Raw genomic sequence first — 23,275 nt, forward strand, 5'->3', positions numbered from 1 at the left:
TTCAGTTGTCGGGTCAGCCTTCGACACTTAAGAACTATGGTGCGCATTGGGGCCCTTTTGTCTCCTGGTGCTCTTCTCTTGGTCTGGATCCTGTGCTTGGAGATCCGGCTTCTATTTTCGTCTTTCTCCGAGTTGGGTTTTTGAAGGACCTTTCCCCTTCCACCTTGTCTGCTCGATGGGCTGCGGTTCAGGCTTGTAGGGTCCAGGGGCCTCCTTGGAGGTTGTTGCTCCTTTGGTGAGTCGGATTCTGCGTGGTTTTCAGCTTCGTCGTTCCTGTCTCTCCTGTGGTTGTGCCTTCGTGGGATTTGCCTACTGTTTTGCGGGGTCTGCTGTAGCCCCCTTTTGAGCCTTGGTTGGAGGCTGATTTGTTCTGGTTGTCCGCTAAGGTGGCTGTTGGACTTGGCCCTTTTTGCAGGGTTATCCCCAAAATTTTTGCTTATTTTTTCCTCACCTGTTGTTGTTGGTTTTAGGGCTCTGGGCACTTTACCACTGCTAATCAGTACTAAAGTGCATATGCTCTCTGTGTAAATTGTTATTATGATTGGTTCTCCCTGATTGGCATATTTGATTTACTGGTCAGTCCCTAGTAGAGTGCACTGAGTGTGCCAGGGCTGTTAAATCAATTACTACTAATGGGCCTGCAGCACTGATTGTGGCGCCCACACAAGTAGTCCTGAAACGGTAACTCAGACCTGCCACCGTAGTGTTAACTGCCATGTTGACTTGGCAAGTGCACCCACTTGCCAGGTCCTAACCTTCCCTTTTCGTACATGTCAGTCACCTCTTAGGTAGGCCCAAGGTACCCCTGTGGGCAGGGTGCGGTGTATGTGAAAGGCCGGACATGCCCTGATGTGTGTGGCATGTCCTGATAGTGAAAAACTGCCAATTTAGTTTTTCACTATTGTAAGGCTATCTGTCCCATAGGAAAGCATGGGAGTTAATTTATAACATCTTATAAATATAGCTTACCACTGGGACCAGATAGGAAAATAAAGTTTAGTGTGCCTGAACTCAGAATCTTAAGATGCATCTTTTAGGAAAGGTGATTTTTACTTTCTGTGTTTGAAAATACCACTTTTAGAAAGTAGGTATTTTCTTGCTTAGCCATCCTGTGTGCTTCTGCTAGGATGTGTTTTGACTGTCTGGCTTTGGAGTGACAGGGGCTGGGGATGTGCCGTGGCCCCAGAGAGTCTGGAAGAGTCAGCGCTAGGCTGAATAGGCTTGATCTGCATTTGGAGTGGTGGGAGGAGTAGCACCTGCACCTGAATAGGGCTGTGTCTGCCTTCTACAATGATGGTTCCGCCCCCCTGTGGTGAGTCTGGAGCCAGTGCTCACACTGACAATGGAGGTTGTTGTGCACTTACAAAGTGCCCCCCAGAACCTGGTTTTGACTGGGCACAGGGCTTCTCTGCACAAAGAGAACAAAGACATTTTGGGTTTACGTAATAGACCTAAAACCCCTGAACTTTAGACTGCTTCTGGAATCAAGAGGAACCTTTGCCAAGGAGAAGAGCTGGAGAAACTGAGGAGAAGTATTGCCCTTGCTGTGTGTCTGGGGTTGGCAGGCAGTTGCTGTTTCTGCCAAGGAAAGGAGAAGGACTTTGCTGTGTGCTGTGACCCCTGCTTGAGGAAAGTCTCCAAGGGCTTGAGTAGAGCTTGCCTCCTGTTTTGAAGTCTCAGGAACACAAAGACTTCACCCCCGGCTCCCCCGAACTTCGTTGCTGGGAGTTCTGACCTGCCAGGAGTGCATGTGACTGTGTGGGGCCTCTGGAGGTTGTTTCTGCTGCTGGAAGTTGGAAAGCAACACAACAACAAGAAAATCGATGCATTGCTCTTCTTGCAACAGTTTTTCCGACACAACGCCATGGTGGGAGAAGAATCTCCCCGCACCACCGCGCCACTGCTGACGGACACAGCACCTGTCTCCGCTACAAAAATTGACGCATCGAGGGATCGTGGCTAAAGAAATCGATGCAGCGCGGCCTGACGCCACTGCAGCATTCGCCAACGCATTCTGAATTTCCACGCATCGTCCCAGTGCAGCAAGTTTTACCTGACGCATCACCCGCGGATCGGAGTCATCTCAGAATCGATGCATTACTTCCCCCTACAGACCGGACCCGACTCACTGCTCCCCTGTGTCCAGCGGAACTGTCGCATCACATCCATGAAGGTCTCAGGAATAACGCATCTCTTTGTTTTTCGACACTTCTCATGCGGCTGTTTGGCTTGGTGAATTTTGTCGCAACGACAGGTACTTTGCAAGAAATCACGCATCCATAGTTTTCTATGGACTCAGTTGTTAAAACCTATTGAAAGTCATTTTTCCTAATACTTGTATGTTGGATTTTTGCCGTTTTGGTCTTGTTAAAGTTTAGATAAAGATACTTTATTTTTCCAACCGTGTGGTGTCCATTTGTGGCATTTTCACTGTGTTACTGTGAGTGTTGGTACAAATACTTTACACATTGCCTTTGGGATAAGCCTGTCTGTTCATGCCAAGCTACCAAGCGGGTTAGCAGGGGTTATCTAAAGTGTGTATCCCCCTTACCCTGACTAGAAGCAAGGGTCCCTATTTGGACAAAGGTACCTACCTCTGCCACCTAGAGACCCCCATTTCTAACAGTGGCTTTTTTGTTGGCCGTCGCCGCGGGTGGGTGAGTTAAGTGCTTTGGCTGGACCCGGCTTTTCTCCCTCTGGTTATCTCAGTGCTCCATTTGCTGCAGGAGGTGATTCATTCCTGCTTTGCCTGTGGATGGGGATTCCCTTGTTCCTTCGTCCTTGATGTTCGCAGGGCCCTTCGGTTTTCATCCTCCGTAACCTGGGGTTTCGTCTTTTACCTGCCCTGTTTGTTTTCTGTGGGGGTGTGGCTCGGGGTGGATGGTTTCTACTTCCACCATCACTTGCTAGGTGCTTTTGGTGGTCTGCCTATCTGATAGGTCTGTGGGTCTGCCTCCTCCGTCTCCGGTGCAGGGTCGTTCAACACGTTCTGTGTCCGCTTCCTGGGCTGAGGCGGCGGGGGTCTCTATCCAGGAGAATTGTAGGGCGGCCACTTGGCAGTCCCATCACACATTGGTTCGACATTATCGCCTTGATGTTTTGCATGCCTCGGTGGACAGTTTTGCTGTTGGCGTTTTGTACGCTGTGGTTCCTTAATCATTTTTTTGATTACATTTTGTACTTTTGCAAGGATCCCTGGTGTCATGCCTTTTTCTTCTTGGGTCTCTGCCTGTGAGTTCCTCACTTTGTTTGGACTGGGACGAGGAGGTAATGTCTTGTTACTTACCAGTAATCTTCATTACCCCGATTAGGGTCCTCCTCGCCCCAGTCCTGTTACCTCTCTACCTCCCGCTGTGTATGTGTCTGGACTTGTTGATAACAAGCATGGCGGTGGGTGGCAGGGGCCTATGTTACCTTTTGAAAAATATTCTAGCGTTCTGATTCACTGTCGGGAGGCAGGATTGCCTCACTTTGTTAGGACTGGGACGAGGAGGACCCTAATCGTGGTAATGAATATTACCGGTAAGTAACAAGACAATCTTGGCCATGCCTTCCGCATAAGTATCACTTATCGACAAAAACAAACTTTGTGAATCAGACATCAAGTGCTTAAACAAAAGGAAGTAGTGCACTCTTCAATAGAGGAATTTAATTATTAGGAAGTCTATTTAGACTCTGGTGAGCTGTGCTACATTCCAGCAGGGCAGCAGTGGGATGTACTATGCTGTCCTGGCAGACAACAACAAACCATAGTGAGAGATCTCCGCCTGCCTGGTACAGGTCTCTACGCCTTCAGAAGAGCTTTGCCACAGACACTCCTCTGAAGGCAATGAAAGTTTGCTGAGGGGCTGCCATGTTTCATGCAGCCATTGAGCAAACGTTTTTTGATGTAGAAATACAAACTCCCAAAGCTGGAGTTTATGTTTGAAAAACAAAATCTTAATGACTGTGACACTATTTTCTTTCAAAGGGTGTGTCAGTATTTTTTTTCTCTTTGAGACTGCCAGGTTTTGCAAAGCAGGCTGAACAGCAAAAAAGTACACCAGAACATCTGCCCTAAATAGGGGAGATGGGGTAAGGCACTTACAACAGTGCCCCCCAGCTTCTACGGCTGTCAATATATGGATTCTGCTGGTTGAGGCACCGAGTGCATCGCATGTGGAAACATGACGGTCCAGCTGACTCTAAATAGAGTGGATGGCAGTCGTGGATGGCTTGGACTGAGGGTGGTGGGGCACAAAAAAAGTAAAATAGATTTAATTGACTTACCTTTTTAACTTGCCGCGCGACTTCGTCCTCCCTCGGCTGTCTTCTCTCCACCTGGAAACTCTGGACAAGGAAATTGCACTACCCAATCCTGGCGCTGCTCTCACACCATGAGAGCAACGCCAGGTTTGGATAGAGCGGCTATCTCAACGCTCCTAAAAGCACTGGAGGCCTACGCTTTCTCTAACCCAGCTGTCTAAGACATCTAGGTTAGAGAACTTTACAATGCGCATATCTGGCTGGCCGTCACAAGACAGCCGACCAAAGAGACGTGGTAATTTTAAAGCGCACAGCTCCCTGCTGCTGCCACTTGGCAGCACTGGCCCGCCCTGTCTTGACACTTAATTTGGAATGGGTTGCTGAAAAATAAAATGGTGATAAATGAACTTTATTATCATTTTATTTTTCAGCTGTGGGGCTCACCCGCTCAAATGGAGGAGCTGCCCCTAGGACTGATTACCAGTTTGGTGGACAGGGTAGACTGCCAGGTTTGTGGTAGAGAACCCTGTACACTACATTCTTAAGGAGTCCCAAGGACATACCTCATTGAGAGCAGAAGCAGGCAGTGAATGGGGCTGCTTATCACAACTTAGCAGAAACCGACTTCCACTAGAGAATTGACATACATCATCCGTCTTTACACTAAGCATAACATTGCAAATAATTAGACCGACTGAATAATTTGGCACAAAATGTAAGGGCCAATTTTGTAAAATGTAGAATGAAATACCTTTTTTAGAGCAGAATTTCTGAGCTGTTGTAAAAAATGTAATGTATCTAATGTTAATTTTCTTTTTCATGAAAAATTGCTGGAAGGTGGAGTTCTGTAGCCCCTCTTCCAGTGCCTGGAGTACTCTGCCTTTCTAATGGTGCTACTCTACTTGTTTCTCTTCTGTCCAGGTAAATATGCAGCCCTTCACTCTGGTGCAATAGCAGCGCTGCTACCGCTGGTTACGGATTGCCTCAGCAAGATGCGCCTGAACGCCCTTAAGTGTTTGACCAATCTGTCAGAAACGTCAGAGGGACGCAAAACACTCCTGGATCACACATCATTGCTGCAGGAACTACTGGACGACCCCAGCGAGGCTGTAAGGAAGGCTGCCACCATAGCCTTGAGTGTCATCGAGTGGAAACCGTAAACCGCGATGGAGGACCACTGGCCCAACGCCTAACCGCACTCAACTCTCACTGGTCAATGAATGAAGAATCCAGATCTTTTCTGGGCTATCAATCCTCCTGTAGTGATCAATATTCCACTGGTACTTCATGCTAAAGAGAAAACTCTTGAAAGAAATAAAATATGCTACATTACTATTTATAACTGTGTCTTGGTCTGCGCTACTGAATCAGGGGTTGGGATAGACGGATACCCCCTTATTCAGAGACGAATCCTCAAAAATATGCCTTAGATTAGCAAATATAACCATGTGCTTTTTGACCAGAAATGAGGCTTGGTTTCTGGGTGGGGTTCCTATGGCTGAATAAAAAGCCTGAAAAGTGTGGTAGTAGTAATATTGATACTTAGATAGTACTGCCCTTTGTTCAGGGTGTTAAAAGTGGTTTGTGTCCTTCACAGAACAGTGGTTGAAGCACTCCAGAGAAGGCTTCAACCACTGTTAATTTCATTCCCTGCAGTTATGGGCTGAAGGTGAGGGTGCATATTGAGGGATGGGAAGTTAAGAGCTGTAAATGGCTGACAGATGTTAGCTCCATTTCCCAACTCTCACCCGTCGTGGGCCAATTGACATGCGCTATGCATCTCGTTTATGCCCTTGTCACTGGAACTAAAATGTCAGGAAACAAAAGTAGTCAGTACTAGGATTCTAAGCATTCTGATTGGCTGAGGTAATCGCTGCATTATACTTATTTCTTTTTCTATGTAGATCTTGTTCATAGTGCAAACCATAAACTAGGAAAGGTAGTCATTGTCTTGATCATAGCTGGAAGATAGACTAAGGGGTTGATTTAATTCTTTGCGGTAAGGATACTTCTTTGCAGTTTCAACAGAGTAACCTTATCACTAAGAATAAGGTTCGCTGGGCAAATTTAAGTGCGGACGGACTTTAGGGTTAATAATGGCAGAGACTACTCTGTCTCCACCATTATTAATCCCATCCGACGGCCCTGCGGAGTAAGGGCCGTCGGAGGCTGATTTGTTATTCCACCTACCTAATTTAGATGGCCGGAATGACAGGTCAGTTTTCTGTGCCCAGGAAAACCCTGATGGTAAGGGGCAGTGAATACTGCTGAATGCTCCCCTCTCCTATCGTGAGGCAAGCATTGTATTTACTATTTTCGAAAAAGAAAATCCAGTTTCGGCATTTCCTTTTTGAAAATATAAAAAGTAACCTGTTAGATACAGGGCTTTCCAACTGACGGAACCATGAACCAAAGGGAAAAATGCATTGACAGGTTCCTTGTGACAGCGGTTCCTGCCAATGTTTTATAAATTAAAAGAGGGGGGATGACAGAGGGCAAACCAGTTTCTTCCACTTTTCATCCAATGATTTGTTCAACATTTGGTCTGTTTGCGTGCAAGCCTGGTAACGTGGTCCGCCCAAACACGTGCTTATGAAACACTTGAAGAAATGGGGCGAGGTGATGACCCAGTGCCGGACGCACAGCGTTGCTTCATGCATTACAAAGATGCCACAATTAATCCAGTTTCTCCAGATTTTATTCCTTTTAAATCCACATCTTTTCAAGATTCTTTGCTTGTTCTCCAATCACAGCCTCTAAACCTGACCACAGTAGTTCATAACCTTTACCCAGGCGATGTTGTCCCTCTTCCGCCCCATGCCGGCTCCCTCAGGTGCTCCTGCCGACCTGACAAGGTCCTCCGGGTTCCCCGACTGGGTTTCCACCCAAGGCTCCTTACCTGATGTCTGCCAACCTCATTCCACCATCTCCTTCTGATACTGTTTTAGCGCTGGCTGATCTTTTTGTTCCTGAAGGCCTTGCCAGTTGTTACACCACTGCCACCAGTTCCTGCACCATCCTTGGGGCCATCGGCCTGAGTTTGGATCCTGTACAAAATGTTGTGAATTTAGCAAACTTTCAAAAGTAAAGGGGCATTTTAGTTAGGTCCAGGCCTAACGCTCAACAAGTAATGGAGGAAGAGTCCCCTTACAGATTCTGCCGTCTGCTGAATATTATTTCAGATTGGGAAGCTTTTTGGCTTGGATTCGCCCAATCAGATGCTGACATTGTACCGCAATGATGATGATGTTGATAGCTAGCTAAGCAGGCTATCTATTTTCTCCCACCAGTATGGATATTGGTGGCTATCGGGCCCTGCAGAAAGCCAGCGGCCTAGATACCTCCCCTGAGGTGGATCTACACTGTCCATTGTGGCCTCCTACTGAGGAATTAGCCTCATTCACAACTGTCTTATGCAAGGCTGCGGACGTCCTTGAGCTACCGTTACGTGTGGAGAAGAGCAAGGCCAACATCCTCAAAGGAATTTTGCAACCTGTCTCTGGGGCTGTTAAGCTTTTGCTTCGAACAACCCGAACAACCCAGCTTCTGCTCTGTTCTTGAACCACAAAGTCATTCACTGCCATTGTTCAGCACATGGAGATCCAAGGTTCCTGATGGCTTGCCCCTAATCAGAAAGTAGAGTTGTTCAGGCTTCTTTCAGAGAACTTTTGCTCCACAATGAAACTGGTCTTCTGGTCCTATTATTCACAGTCTTTGTGGGGGATGGCATGTCAGGTCTTTCTGAACCTTCCTGTCCACTTTAGAAACTATTTTCTGGAAGTTGTGCATGATAGACAGGACACGGCAAGGCAAATCCACATTGGCATAGATATGGTGGGTTAGGTGGCCAGAATGAAGGGCTTTTTGATTGCCATCCATCACTACACTTGAATGTGCTTCCCTTTGTTTTTGGTAAATGTACAGGTGAATCTGATGGACATGCTCTTTGATAGAACTCACATTTTCGATGAGGCCGATTTGGCTCTGGAGTACTTCAAGCAGGATTTTGCCATGGCTCGATCCTTGGGACTGGCTTCCTTTGGCACCAGTTCCATCAACAGCCCTGGCCATCCTATTCAATATTGGAACAAGTTCTTTCACTGCTACAGAGTTCAAGAAGTCATAGTGGACAAAACAGCTCTCCTCCTCGCCCTCTCAGCCCCTGCAAAACTGCTTTAACTCATCCTTGAGGGATCATCTGAGATCTCTGGGGAGCGGGTTGCCTTTTATTTGGCACATAAGGCTATGCCCTTTCCTTGCGGTATCTGCGTCCTCCCACCCCCTTTCCTGTCACTTCAGATGATCACGCTTGCATTCTGCAGCAGGAGGTTCTCACAAAGGGTCTGTGGAGTTGGTTCTAGGGAATAAGTTAGGGCAAGTAAGCTACTTATGGTATTTTCTTGTCCTTAAGGATGGCGGTAGCCTCTGTCTCATTCATGATCTTTGAGTTTGAAACACAAAGTTCAAACAGCTTGACCTTTCACAGGTCCTCTTGTCTATGGAGCTTTAAGACTAAATTTTGTCCCTACTTGCAGGATGCGTGTTTTCATATACTCATCCTGGAGTCACACAGGAAGTACCTGCATTTTGAGGTGGGCTCTGCCCACTATCATTTTGCAGGATTTCTGTTTTAACTGACATCAGCACCTCAGGTCTTCATGAAGGTGATGTGTATGGTTGTGGCACATCTTTGAAGGTCAGGGATCATCTCTGTGTTCCCATACTTTGCTGACTGGCTTCTGAAGGCAAAGGTCTCACAGTTTGTGTTGGCTCAAGTGCAGTCCACAATCACCTTTCTTTTCTATCTGGGCTCTCCATCACACTCCTTAGGTCATACTGACCGCTCTTACCAGTGTCTCCTCTTCATTGGGGTAGAGCTGACTACTATTTTCCTCAAGACCTTCATGCCTCCCCAGTGAGTTTGGGACATTTAGGCTATGATTCTAATGCTTTGGGACTGGGCTCTTCTCGTCTTCACAGTTCTGAATGTTGCTGGTGCCCCACGCGTAGTGCCACATGTACACTCCAGTAGTGGATTTGTCACCAGTGGGCCCAGCACTGGATAGTTCTTACAGACCATATTTGGAGTTCTCCGGAGGTGGTTCGAGAACTGCGGTGGTGGCAGGTAACAAACAACTGCACATGCGGAAAACCCTTCTGTCCTATGCTGGCTGTGGCCATGGGAGTGACCAATGCCTCCTCCCTTCTTTGAGGCATTCATTTTGATTCTCTGGAGATCAGGTACCACTGGTCTGACACAGGACAAAAGTCTCATATTGATCTACCCAAGCTGCTGGTCTGGCAGTTAAGGCGTTCCTGCCCTCCATCCACGGTTGGTCATTGCAATTCTTGACAAACAACATGAATGTGATGTGGTACACCAACAAACAAGATGGCATGGGCTTACACGCTCTTTGTCTGGAGGCACTAGGCTCAGGCTTATAATGTCTTGCTGGTCGCAGACTCTCAGAACATACAGCCTGGATGTGGACTCTCTGAACATACGAGCCTACACGCTCAGTTGGCCCCATCTTGCTAGTCATGAGAGGTGTTTTCACTCAAAAGTGGCTCAGTCTATCTTTGCCCTCTGAAGCATCCTTTTTGCCACTCATTAGAACAAGCACTGCCTGCAGCTCCTGCTACAAGGAGTCCTAGATGATACATTCCATCTGCAGAGGCATTCCCATATCCACTATATGTCTCTTCCCATCCCTCTGATTTCTTGGGTTCTGAGAAAGATGTGTCAGGACTGTGCTCAAGGGATCTTAAATGCACTAGACTGGCTGTCTATGGTGTAATACTTAGATCTGCTGTGCCTTCCTCTCCTGCTTTCGCTCACAGCAAATCTCCTCCCACTGTGAGAGGGCATGTTCTACATCTGATCCTCCAGAGATTCCACCTTCTTACCTGGACATTTACCAAATGCTATTTGAGATCATATGATCTATCAGCAGAGGTGGCGGACCTCACAATTTTAGCCTTATGGTGTTTGGGGTCTTGAGCTGTCGACGGATCCCTGAGCGTCATCCATCGACCCCAACCCATAGTATCCCATCCAGTGCCCCCAGATTCTATGATATTTACAGGGGCAGCCCCTGCTACGATATGTGACCTTCTCTGCCACCATGTAGAGGTCCATCCCTCGTCTAAATTCTTGTATATTGGGTGCTTCTGGAGCACATCATCGTCTAGCCACACCCCCCTTGGCCACAGCCAAGCCAAGCATATGGCACTAAATAGGAGTTGGGAGCTCGGAGCATCCACATCATTTGGAATCCCAGTAGTATATATGTAGGATTCATTGGGAGGGTGGCCTCAATGTTTTGGGGTCGAAACTTCGACAATATTTCCCATAAGGTCCAAGAACTTTGGGTGAAATAACGATCCCATTGTGAATTGTACAGTGTATTACATGTTTTGTTTATATATATGTATCTAATTGTGAGCACTGCATCACCTGCACTATTCTATTCACTTTTTTCACACTTGAGTACACTGTATGTTGACACATGCTGAATATTGCAATTAACATATACATTCTGTCATTCATTTGGGAGTCCAGAACCCTTCATTGAATGCTCACAAGGTCAGTCATCCTACAGTCATTAATTGTTTCAATTAGTTTGTGGAACAGAATTGATTCCAAAAACATTTTAGGGCTTTCAGATTTACAAGCGTAAAGCTCTCCACAAGTGAGTCCCACGTGACATTTGTGATGTATATACAATCGTTACCCCTCGTCCTTTTGGCGTATAGGGTTTTTCTTGTTGTGTATAATAGATTTAGTGGAGGCGGTAGATGCAAGAACCTTATTTCACCTACTAATACTCAGAGGGTAGTATGGTAAAAGACACTTTAGCATATACAGAGGAGTATACTGCTAAGATCTTGGAAGGATCTTTCTTGTTAAGTAACACTCTTATTACAAGTATCAACAGTAATAGGGCTGATATTGATGAACTTGAGAAATTGAAAAAGAAGACAACAAGGGCTGAATTGCAGGCAAACTATTGACAGAGCACCTTAAAGCTAATATAATCCCATTGGGGCTACTAGTTAAAGATATACCGGTAATCTTTAGCCATAATGTGAAGTTTAAAAAAAACTTTTGTTATATTGGGAATAACTGCTCTCGACACTGCATGATGTTGGGAATCAATATGGCTTTGTAAGAATTAAATATATTGAAATGCCAGATTGTCGAAATGGAAAACAAAATCAAAAGTAACACTGCGATTGAAAACGCTAAAGCGGTCCTTGCTAATTTGCAGAGAACGATTAAAGATTTTTATTCTTTCGAATTGGGGAAGAAAATAAACAAAATACAAAAAGACAGGTCTAGGTTAGATATTGAAGAGGTCTATCGTACTAAAGACCTGTTTTCTACAGCAACCCTTCTGGTCCATTTCCCTCTGTTGAGAGTGACTTTTTCAGACTTATTAGCTCAAACAGGACTTTCCAGGCCCCAGTACGAGGGCCAACTCAACCCCCCCCCCCCCCCACCAACTGACAGAAAATAACACAACAGGATGTGTTTTAGGACAGATTCAACACAGACCGAGAGGGAGGGGTAGGGGCCGTAGCAAGACTCGGCGCGGCTGCAACCACCAACCAGGGGAATAGAAAAACCAGGAATCCAATCTTACAGTTGTTGAAGGCCTCCCCTTCCGCGAAATCTTCAATCATTAACATTTCAGGACATAATCTCACTACCCAAGAAATACAAATAGTGAGTAACGGCCTGGTCTTTGTCTTAACAGACGGACCAGACTTTTAAAGATTGAAAGGAGAATTGTACAGATTCTTAAGAGCAATTAAGCTCAAACACTTTTTTAGAGACTAACCCGAAATCATCTTACTGAAAATAGGGGCTTACAATTATCCTCTCAATTTTGCCCCCCTGCACACATGATGAGTGCTGAAATTATTGCATTTGAAAACCTTGTTTTGAAGCAGGTGAAACAACTGGAAGAGAAAAAGAGGTTCATCCCACACAATTTCAGTAAGGATGAGAGAGAAGCTTTATTAGACTTGACAAGGAGCACTAACATCACGATCAAACCAGCCGACAAGGGCGGTGCCATTGTTATTCAAGATAATAAAAGTTATGAAGATAAAATAGTCAGACAATGTCACGACAATAGACATTATGAAAAAATAGATTCAGATCCCACAAGAAAGATACAGGAGGGGATAAAATGGCTTATCGGCGAAGCATTTGAACAAAGGATGATCGCAGATAAGAAGTATGCCTATCTGAATCAACCTTACCCTAGAACACCGGTTATATGCACACTGCCAAAGATTCATAAAAATGTTTCCAATCCTCCCGGAAGACCAATTGTATCAGGATGTGGTTCTGCTCTTGAACCCGTGTGTAAGTTTGTAGACCAATACGTCAAACTAGAAGTCCTTAAAAAAAGAGCATATATTAGGGACAGTATGCAATTCATTACTTTGGTTGACGGACAGATATTTGATCAAGAGACTAGTTGGTTGGTGACTATAGATGTGGAGTCATTATATACAAATATCTCCCAAGATGAGGTGGTAGTAGCAATTGACAGATTCCTAAGACAGACGGAAATAAATGAGATGAAGGGGGTCTTGTTAGTCAAATTGGCTGAGGTTGAACAGAGGAAGAACTATTTTCTATTCAAGAAAGACTTCTTCATACAGTGAAAGGAAGTCGTGATGGGAGCCTGCTTCACTCCTGATGTAGCGAGCCTTTTGGTCAATGAAGGAAAGAACCATTTTTGACCGATTTAACACATACCACACCAATGTCATAAAATGGAGAAGATCCATACACAATGTCTTTTTTATCTGGCAGGGTAATGAGGCAGAATTGAGGAATTTTGAATTGTGGCTCTATCACCAAAGTCAAAATTTACAGTTCACTGTGCAATACAAAAAAAGTGAAATACATGTCCTGGACTTGCTTGTATACACCACATTATACAGGAAGCCTACTGATACCAACTCGCTCCTAAGGCGCAAGAGTCCTCACCCTAGGGCATTGCGAGATAACCTGCCATACGGGCTGTTTCTCCATATTTGAAGGAGCTGCATATACAGGGAGGATTACCTTCAGGAGGCAGACATATCAAAACACAATTTGTTGGAGAAGGGCTACCCTTAGAAAATCATCTCCAGGACATTAAAAAGAGCATGGTTTTCCCATGGGAAGAATTACTAACACCCAGATCCAAGGATGAAGGGCAGAAGAGAATAGTGATGGTTTGCACTTTTTTGCCTGTTCGCAATGATGTCAAAAAGATCATTTTACGGCATTGACCAATGCTGAATGACACATGCACAGAACCCCCATTGTTTGCTTTCAAGAGAAACAGGAACATCAACGACTATGTGGTGAGATTATACAGAGAATTGGCAAGTACGAAGGAAATCGCTACAATGTGGAGACTTCCTGCTGTGGTCGGACACTACAGATGTGGCTACTGCTCTGTTTGTGTGTTTACAGGGGGCTGGAAGGAATGGAAAATGAATGAAAAAATGTTCACATTAAAATCGTTTTCGAACTGTAATACACACAATGTCGTTTATGTAATACAATGCCGATGCATGTTGGTCTATGCTGATTAGACATCTCAGATGAAAAGACAGCGCATCACACAGCGCACCACACAACACAGGAGCCGGATACGAGGCAGTGTTGAAGGAGCTCTTCTGGTGAAACACTTCAAAGAACAAAACTCTTTGGAGGATGATCTTTACTGGCTAGTGCTGAAGAGAGGAGGCAACCTGGAGAACCTCCTGAATATTAAAGAATGTAGCTGGATAGACATCCTGGAAAGTACCAGTAATGGACTCGATGTTAAGGACATGCGACAGTTAGCCACTGCAAGAATTTGAATGCTCATTGGACTTTGTCCTAACATGTTTACAGATTTATGGGTACTGTACAAAATATATTGATGCATAGAATCATTGTGTTTCACCTCAGCAATGTGACCTGGTTGTGAGAGGTCTTTAGAACATTGGGTTAAGCAACGAGTAGAGACAGAGCGGTCCCCAGGAGAATGTGTTTTAATAAACTACACACTGTCTGAATAGTTCTCAGACTAGATGCATCATGGATGAGATTTACCTCACTCCTAGTGTGTATGAATATCTGATTGCATCTAGATACATTTGGATAGATTCATATAAGAGATATGATCTTGATTTGCTAGAAGCAGTGTGAGTGACACAGATATTCCCCCTGGGTTGGAGCTCATAAATTAAGGGTCTTACACTGACTGGGTTGTTGGGTTCCATATGGTTGTGTGTTTTATCACTTGTATCCACAGACTGGTCCCTTAGGGATTAGGTTCCAATACAATACACTCTGGCTCACTACTCGATTGTGGTAGCGTATTTGATTAGATGCATCATGTATGAGATTTACCCCACGCATAGATGTATGATACCTGGTTTTGTCTGATAGGGGTTGGGCATGGATTGATATTAGTTTAGTAACATGATCCCACTTTCCTGGGATACGGGTATATTGTTACAAATATCCCTCCAAGATGGCAGATGGAGGTTGACAGTCTAGTAGCTAGGACCAAAGCAAACGAGATAACGCTGACACATCCGCATCGTCTTCCCCGCAGCTTGCGGCTTCGTATGCGAGCCATGACGGGTTAGAGGGAACAGTTTTATCCCGCGCTGGCTGGTTCTACAAGTAGCGGTTATTCAAGTTGGACCAAACGTACCCATTTGGTAAGTGGGGATGTGGTGCATGGGCTACTGACGCACAGGACAGATGCTGTGAGCATTGCTTTGAGTAAACTCTGTGTGACATTTATTTACAGTAGCGAGTTGGATTGTGGCAATTCTGAGACTGTGAGTGCAACTCTCTCGGGCGACCTGTAAACATATGTGAGTAGTGCACTTATATGATGTCACTTTTCAGGCTTCGAACACTGTTTGTATTGGTAACCGTTGATTATTATGTGGTCTTGTTTGTTTAATTCTTGCCGTCTGATTTGAGATATCTTTGGATTGGTTATCTGAATCATGTAGGTAATCACATAAATGCGGAATATTATGCATGATAGCATGCACAGGTGAACAGAGGCAAACTGATGAATAGATAGTGATTCGTTCACACTGTAGGGTGGTCTTAGGAGCTTTGGGAGATTCCCCAAGCCTGGATATTATTCACATTCATACACCACGAACAATAGATGTTGGGGTTGAAACATCAAAATAGTTTCCCATATGGTCCAAGAACTTTGGGTGAAATAATTATACCATTGGAATTGTACAGAGTAATATATGTTTTGTTTGTATTTATGTATCTATCCAGCAATAATTGCCTCTCCAGTGGAACATAGTCCAGTATCTCTGACCCTGCCAGCTCTTCCGCCAACCAGGCACACCTTAGCTGTGCATATCTAAGAAACTGGGTCAGATGTAGGTCGTATTCTTGGCGGAATGTAGATAAGAGCTTGAGTTCTAGGATTTCCCGAATGGTAGAGATACCAGTAGCATCCCATTCCCCAAATCCCTAGAGATTTCCCTGTTCTCTGAGTCATGTTCCTTTCGAAAGAGGTGTTTCCCTAGAAAGTCAATGTACCCACTGCCCATCCAATTGCTTTAGTTGCTCTCGCTCACTCCGAAAACACCACTTGAGTTGCTGGTAGCAACTGCTGGGCCCCTTAGCCACCATACAGATAGTGTAGGTGGGAACGCGGATCCAGGAAGTCCCTTCCTAGTCAAAAAGTAGGGTGGTCCTGAGGCACAAAGACCCGGTTGTTGATATGAACCATGTGGGCTGCCCAGTAGTAAGCCTGAATATCTGGGAGGGCTATCCCCCCACTATATGGGTTATGTTGTAGTGTTTTGAGTGCCACTGTCAGGTGACCACCCTTCCAGATCCGAGATCTCACTTCCCCATTCAGTGTAGTGAATGTTTCCGGTGCCATGGTATAATATGTGTTCTGGAGAGCACATAGCTGCTGAGGGAAGGCGACCATTTTTAAGAGAGCTGCCCGTCCCATCAATGAGGGGGAGCACCCTCCATCTCCCCGCATCCTCCTGGAAGTTCGACATCAATCTCCCCAAGTTACTGTGGAGACAATCTTCCTTCTGATATGTCACAATGATCACCAGATATTTAAAGCCATCACAGGCCATCACTAAACCCTCAGGCAGAAACGACCGTTCAATCGATTGTTGTGTAGGAAATAGCACTGATTTATCCCAGTTAATCCTGTACCCCGAATACAACCCATACTCCTCAAATAATTGAGAGAGCACTGGAATTGTGGATGCTGGCTCTGTAATATAAAAGAGGATGTTTGTTGTCTGCGTAGAACGCGATCTTCTCAGCTGTGGGCGCTCTTAACATATTGTTTGGTGATTGACCCGCTTGTTCCCCCCTCTCGGAAACATTATGCCTTAGTGCAAACTTCATGTGATGTTCTCTTTCTTGGTGTGCTCACCTTTCACTGTCATGCATATTTGCCCTTTGAGGGTACTAACTCTCAAAACGTTTTTTTTATTGCAATCACCTAGGTTTGGCATGTTAGTGAGCCGCAGACCTTGTCTGTTCAGCCTCCTTTTACTTAATTTTTCCCAGCTAAGCTGGTCCTGTGGACTAAAGATTCTTTCTTTTTCAAAGTTGTCATTGCATTTCATGTAGGCCAATCGATCACTTTCCTAACATTCTACCCTCCTCATCCAACCAAAGAGGAGCGAAGCTCAAATACATTGCTAATTTGTGTATTTAATAATAGAAATTTGAAAGATTGTTATATCTATTGTTTGTTTTAAATGTCTTGGTTTTGTTTTATATAATAATTATTAATTTAAAAGAATTGAAAATTAGTAATGTTTTATATTTTTTAAATGTAGGTTTTTTTAGGTAGTAGGAAGGGAAGTGTATTTATAGTAAATATGTTTAATTTGTGTTATGTTTTCAATTAGTTTTTGTAATATGACATTTGTTTTTATATTCCATTTTATTTTATTTAGCTATAATGAATGTATTTTTGTATTGAACAGGTTTAAATAATATTATTTTGTTATGTATTTGAACGTCTTTTAAAGAAAGTTTAGGACCTGAAATGGTATATCTAACCCATCCAAAGCAACATTTCCCTACTATCACTAAAACTGGAGTGAGGATAGCAAATCTAAAGCCCCCAAAGCCCAAGACTTCCCCCTACTCTTGCTTAGATTGAAGTGGGAATAGCAAATGTAATCCCTCCCATGTCCAACACTTTCCCGGCTGTTGCTTACCTTGTAGAAGCAATAGTAAATCTAACTCATCCAAAGTCCAGCACTTTCCCTGCTTTTGCTTTTGTTTGAGTTGGAATATATCTAACCCCTCCAAAGTCCAGCACTTTCCCTGCTTTTGTTTGAGTTGGAATATATCTAACCCCTCCAAAGTCCAGCACTTTCCCTGCTTTTGCTTTTGTTTGAGTTGGAATATATCTAACCCCTCCAAAGTCCAGCACTTTCCCTGCGTTTGCTTTTGTTTGAGTTGGAATATATCTAACCCCTCCAAAGTCCAGCACTTTCCCTGCGTTTGCTTTTGTTTGAGTTGGAATATATCTAACCCCTCCAAAGTCCAGCACTTTCCCTGCTTTTGCTTTTGTTTGAGTTGGAATATATCTAACCCCTCCAAAGTCCAGCACTTTCCCTGCTTTTGCTTTTGTTTGAGTTGGAATATATCTAACCACTCCAAAGTCCAGCACTTTCCCTGCTTTTGCTTTTGTTTGAGTTGGAATATATCTAACCCCTCCAAAGTCCAGCACTTTCCTGGCTGTTGCTTTTGTTTGAGTTGGAATATATCTAACCCCTCCAAAGTCCAGCACTTTCCCTGCTTTTGCTTTTGTTTGATTTGGAATATATCTAACCCCTCCAAAGTCCAGCACTTTCCTGGCTGTTGCTTTTGTTTGAGTTGGAATATATCTAACCCCTCCAAAGTCCAGCACTTTCCTTGCTGTTGCTTTTGTTTGAGTTGGAATATATCTAACCCCTCCAAAGTCCAGCACTTTCCCTGCTTTTGCTTTTGTTTGAGTTGGAATATATCTAATTCCTCCAAAGTCCAGCACTTTCCTGGCTGTTGCTTTTGTTTGAGTTGGAATATATCTAACCCCTCCAAAGTCCAGCACTTTCCCTGCGTTTGCTTTTGTTTGAGTTGGAATATATCTAACCCCTTCAAAGTCCAGCACTTTCCCGGCTGTTGCTTTTGTTTGAGTTGGAATATATCTAACCCCTTCAAAGTCCAGCACTTTCCCGGCTGTTGCTTTTGTTTGAGTTGGAATATATCTAACCCCTCCAAAGTCCAGCACTTTCCCTGCTCTTGCTTTTGTTTGAGTTTGAATATATCTAACCCCTCCAAAGTCCAGCACTTTCCCTGCTCTTGCTTTTGTTTGAGTTGGAATATATCTAACCCCTCCAAAGTCCAGCACTTTCCCTGCTTTTGCTTTTGTTTGAGTTGGAATATATCTAACCCCTCCAAAGTCCAGCACTTTCCTGGCTGTTGCTTTTGTTTGAGTTGGAATATATCTAACCCCTCCAAAGTCCAGCACTTTCCCTGCGTTTGCTTTTGTTTGAGTTGGAATATATCTAACCCCTCCAAAGTACAGCACTTTCCCTGCTTTTGCTTTTGTTTGAGTTGGAATATATCTAACCCTGCCAAAGTCCAGCACTTTCCCGGCTGTTGCTTTTGTTTGAGTTGGAATATATCTAACCCCTTCAAAGTCCAGCACTTTCCCGGCTGTTGCTTTTGTTTGAGTTGGAATATATCTAACCCCTCCAAAGTCCAGCACTTTCCCTGCGTTTGCTTTTGTTTGAGTTGGAATATATCTAACCCCTTCAAAGTCCAGCACTTTCCCGGCTGTTGCTTTTGTTTGAGTTGGAATATATCTAACCCCTTCAAAGTCCAGCACTTTCCTGGCTGTTGCTTTTGTTTGAGTTCAAATATATCTAACCCCTGCAAAGTACAGCACTTTTCCTGCTGTTGCTCAGATTGAAGTGGGAAAAGTAAATCTGACACTTACAAAGTCCGGCACTTTTTCTAGTGTTATAAATATTTTGGTTGTTATTATTTGTAATTATATTATTTTGGAGTTTCATAAGTAAAAAATTACATATACTGTTTTATATGTGTGTGTGTGCGTGCGTGTATATTTTGATGTACTTATCCTTTTTTACCAATATTCTGTTCCACAATATTTTGACATGACAATTTGGAAGTTTATATATAAACTGTATAAACTCAATATTTTTGTTGACAATATTTTTGTCGTGATTCTTGTGTCACGATATTGTTGTTCCTGATATTTTGTCATACAAGCCCTTAAGGACAACACTTAATGCAGAGCACTTACCTGTGTCTTCTACAATGTTTTTGTTTGTTTTGGTTTCCCGATTTAATTGGCATGGGTTTTTGTATCCTGGTGTAATTAAACTGAGAGATTCAGGTCACCCTTGATGGGACTGAATCGTTCTTAGAAATGGAATGAGGAAGGCGAGGCATGTGGTCCTGGGTAATGAGCGTTTTCCAGGAATGTACCCAGAGCAATGAGTTTGATGCAGGCATTAGGTCTCGGATGAAGGGGGAGAAGGGACATGGGAGGTAGATTAATAGACAGGAGGGGATCTGGTGGGCAGGGGGCTTTTCCTGAGTTTTGATCTTCTACCTTTGATCTGCATGCTACCTTGAAGATTCTGATGTTTCTATGCCGTTGTCTGCTGGAGACTTTCAGAAGCTTCTCAGCAGTAGGAGTCGCCTTAGTTCAGGAGTGTGTGCCTGCCCTCCTCCTGTGTCCAGTCCACCTCCTGTGTCCAGCCCACCTCCTGTGTCCAGCCCACCTCCTGTGTCCAGTCCACCTCCTGTGCCTGCCCTCCTCCTGTGTCCAGTCCACCTCCTGTGCCTGCCCACCTCCTGTGTCCAGTCCACCTCCTGTGTCCAGCCCACCTCCTGTGTCTAGTCCACCTCCTGTGTCTAGTCCACCTCCTGTGTCCAGTCCTCCTTTAGCACCAGGACCTCTGGGAATGCTTCTTAGCACCTCGTCGTGAGGGACATCTTACTCCCGCACCCCCCTCGCCTCCTTTTCCTTGGATTTTGTCCAATTAACACGAGTGTGCCTAAGCTCTCTGCAGTTTGGTCCTTAACGCTCAGTGTGTATTTGCTGCCTTCGTCCCATTGGTTGAGCCCCACGACTCTGCACTGTATCTCTCTAGGAGTGATGCTCAGCAGCTGGGGAACTTGTTCTAAGCTCTAGTGATACCTGGAATAGTTCACTGAACATCTGTGCACCACAGATGTAAACATTCCAAAGAGCTCCTGTCTCCCCTTTGAAAAGCACATTTTGTTTGAATGAATGGCGATTTATAAAGAAAAAGCCCTAATTTCAAAGCAACAGAACAATGCACTGAGCTCAATAAATGTCCTGGAGGTGGAAGACCCTTTCTGTAGAGAAGGTTTGATGGAGGTGGGAAGGGGGAAATATGTGCGTGCAGTGACTACCGGGGTGTCTGTAAAAGAGACGCACACACACAAGAAGTGCAGCCTCTGTTCTCTACCCAATACCTCACGTGTTGAACTGGACAGGTTGCTTCCTTCTGGCCTCACCCACAACCCCTTCAACCACTGGTTCTCATTCTAACCTAACAGGAACATTGCCAATCACCAAAGGAGCTCCTCCCTGGCAAGCCGCCTGTCCTGCACCAGGAATGACTGATCCACATATGCTCCTCCCCTATGGGACCCATTAACCCCGTCAGGCACAGCATGCAAACTCTGCCACTGCCTGACCCAGCCGCGCCAAGCGGTCGATGGCGGCCATTTTACAAAGCAGGGAATTCTGTGGGAAGGTAAGGGAAGTGCACAGTTGTGGAAGAAGTGTTGGGCGTGGTGTGTGCACTGTGTGTAAAGAAGCTTCTCGATAGGGGGCAAGATATGTCTATGGGGGGCTGACATGATGTACTGTAAGAGTACTGGCTTAGGAGCAACCTCACATTTTACTCAAAGAGCACTAGACTTGGGGATGCCACAAGTCCTTCTGGGACTGCTGCACCTTTTAATGAAACAACTCTGGCTTTGATGATGATGCAAGTTTCACTGTAAGACAGCTGCCTCTGGAGACGCGTGTGACAAACACTAGTGCTTCCCTATATACCCGGAGTGAACCTGATTAATTAATGTTTATGGAAAGCAGGGGTTCTGTCAATGTCATTTGAAATATCCAGAACATGACTGATTCTCTATGACAACCAATGTGAAACTAATTGCAGCAGAAAGACACAACTTAAATGTGAGTAACCTGTGTATATACAAAAAAGCAAATGATCAGAGATCCAGCTAAGAGAGAGTAACCTAACTTGGGTAATCTGTTTTTAACATGATAATAGTTTCATCCCTAATCTAAATGCATATGCTCACGTTTCCACCCAAAACCAATTGTAAGGGTCATCATCAGGACAAAGGGGCACATGCATCAATGTAGGCTTTTGCGATTCCTTAATTGCGATGATTAAGGAATCGCAATTAAGGAATTTCAAATTCTAGGTTAAACACACACATGCCCTTGGGGCATGTGAGTGCGCAACATGTGTGCACAATTCAATTTCAGGGGTGCACCAGGGTGTCCTTTTGGCACCCTTGAAATTGCATGCGCAATTTGCGAGTACCTAATGGTACTCGCAAATTGCACATGCAATCTCCCATTCATTCCTATGGGCCTGTAGGCCAATAGGACTGAATGGGAAGGCATTCCTTAATTGTGACTCGCAATTTGCGAGTTGCAATTAAGGAATGTTTGGGAATCGCTAATTTTATAGCGATTCCTACATGCATAGGCTTTTGCAATTCCTTAATTGCGATTCCTTAATCATCGCAATTAAGGAATCGCAAAAGCCTACATTGATGCATGTTCCCCTTTATGATCTTGAATTTAGAAAATGAAGACCAAAGGGTCACTCTGGCTGATATAATCTCCAAAGGTTTTACATTTTGCTGTGCCTTTGGGGATACTATTAATTTTAAAGTAAGACTGCTGGCCTTGGTGAGTTAGAGGTTTTACTTTTGGAGTCGTGTCTACGGAGAAACTGCAGGTTGGCCTGTAAACAGTGCAGCCTTTTCAGATTGTGTACATGTTGCTCATAGGAGTGCTGCCTTTGAAGATGTGTATAGGTGTCAGGCTTTGGGAATGACGCGTGTTTTGCTCCAGATACTCTGTCTTTGAAGAAGCTGTGTGTTGCCGCACAGTGCTGCCTTTGAAGATGTGTATAGGTGTCAGGCTTTGGGAATGACGCATGTTTTGCTCCAGATACTCTGTCTTTGGAGAAGCTGTGTGTTGCTGCACAGTGCTGCCTTTGAAGATGTGTATAGGTGTCAGGCTTTGGGAATGACGCATGCTTGCTCCACATACTCTGTCTTTGGGGAAGCTGTGTGTTGCCGCACAGTGCTGCCTTTGAAGATGTGTATAGGTGTCAGGCTTTGGGAATGACGCGTGCTTTGCTCCAGATACTCTGTCTTTGGGGAAGCTGTGTGTTGCCGCACCGTGCTGCCTTTGAAGATGTGTATAGGTGTAAGGCTTTGGGAATGACGCGTGCTTTGCTCCAGATACGCTGTCTTTGGAGAAGCTGTGTGTTGCCGCACAGTGCTGCCTTTAAAGATGTGAATAGGTGTCAGGCTTTGGGAATGACGCATGTTTGCTCCACATACTCTGTCTTTGGGGAAGCTGTGTGTTGCCGCACAGTGCTGCCTTTGAAGATGTGTATAGGTGTCAGGCTTTGGGAATGACGCATGCTTTTCTCCAGATACGCTGTCTTTGGAGAAGCTGTGTGTTGCCGCACAGTGCTGCCTTTGAAGATGTGTATAGGTGTAAGGCTTTGGGAATGACGCGTGCTTTGCTCCAGATACTCTGTCTTTGGGGAAGCTGTGTGGTGCCGCACAGTGCTGCCTTTGAAGATGTGTATAGGTGTAAGGCTTTGGGAATGACGCGTGCTTTGCTCCAGATACTCTGTCTTTGGAGAAGCTGTGTGTTGCCGCACAGTGCTG

General features: G+C 44.7%; 1 protein-coding gene across 1 annotated transcript in view; it reads left to right on the plus strand.

The window, feature by feature from the left end:
• Positions 1-5,583, plus strand: part of RSPH14 (radial spoke head 14 homolog) — a 530,513-nt gene extending 524,930 nt beyond the window's left edge. The window contains exon 6 of the mRNA XM_085636404.1: positions 5,167-5,583. Within this exon, the coding sequence (XP_085492530.1) occupies positions 5,167-5,405 (239 nt within the window). The 3' untranslated portion in view covers positions 5,406-5,583. The remainder of the gene's footprint in view (positions 1-5,166) is intronic.
• The last annotated feature ends 17,692 nt before the right edge of the window (positions 5,584-23,275 follow it).

The sequence above is a fragment of the Triturus cristatus genome, chromosome 11, assembly GCF_964204655.1.
Source record: "Triturus cristatus chromosome 11, aTriCri1.1, whole genome shotgun sequence".
Classification (NCBI taxonomy): domain Eukaryota; kingdom Metazoa; phylum Chordata; class Amphibia; order Caudata; family Salamandridae; genus Triturus; species Triturus cristatus.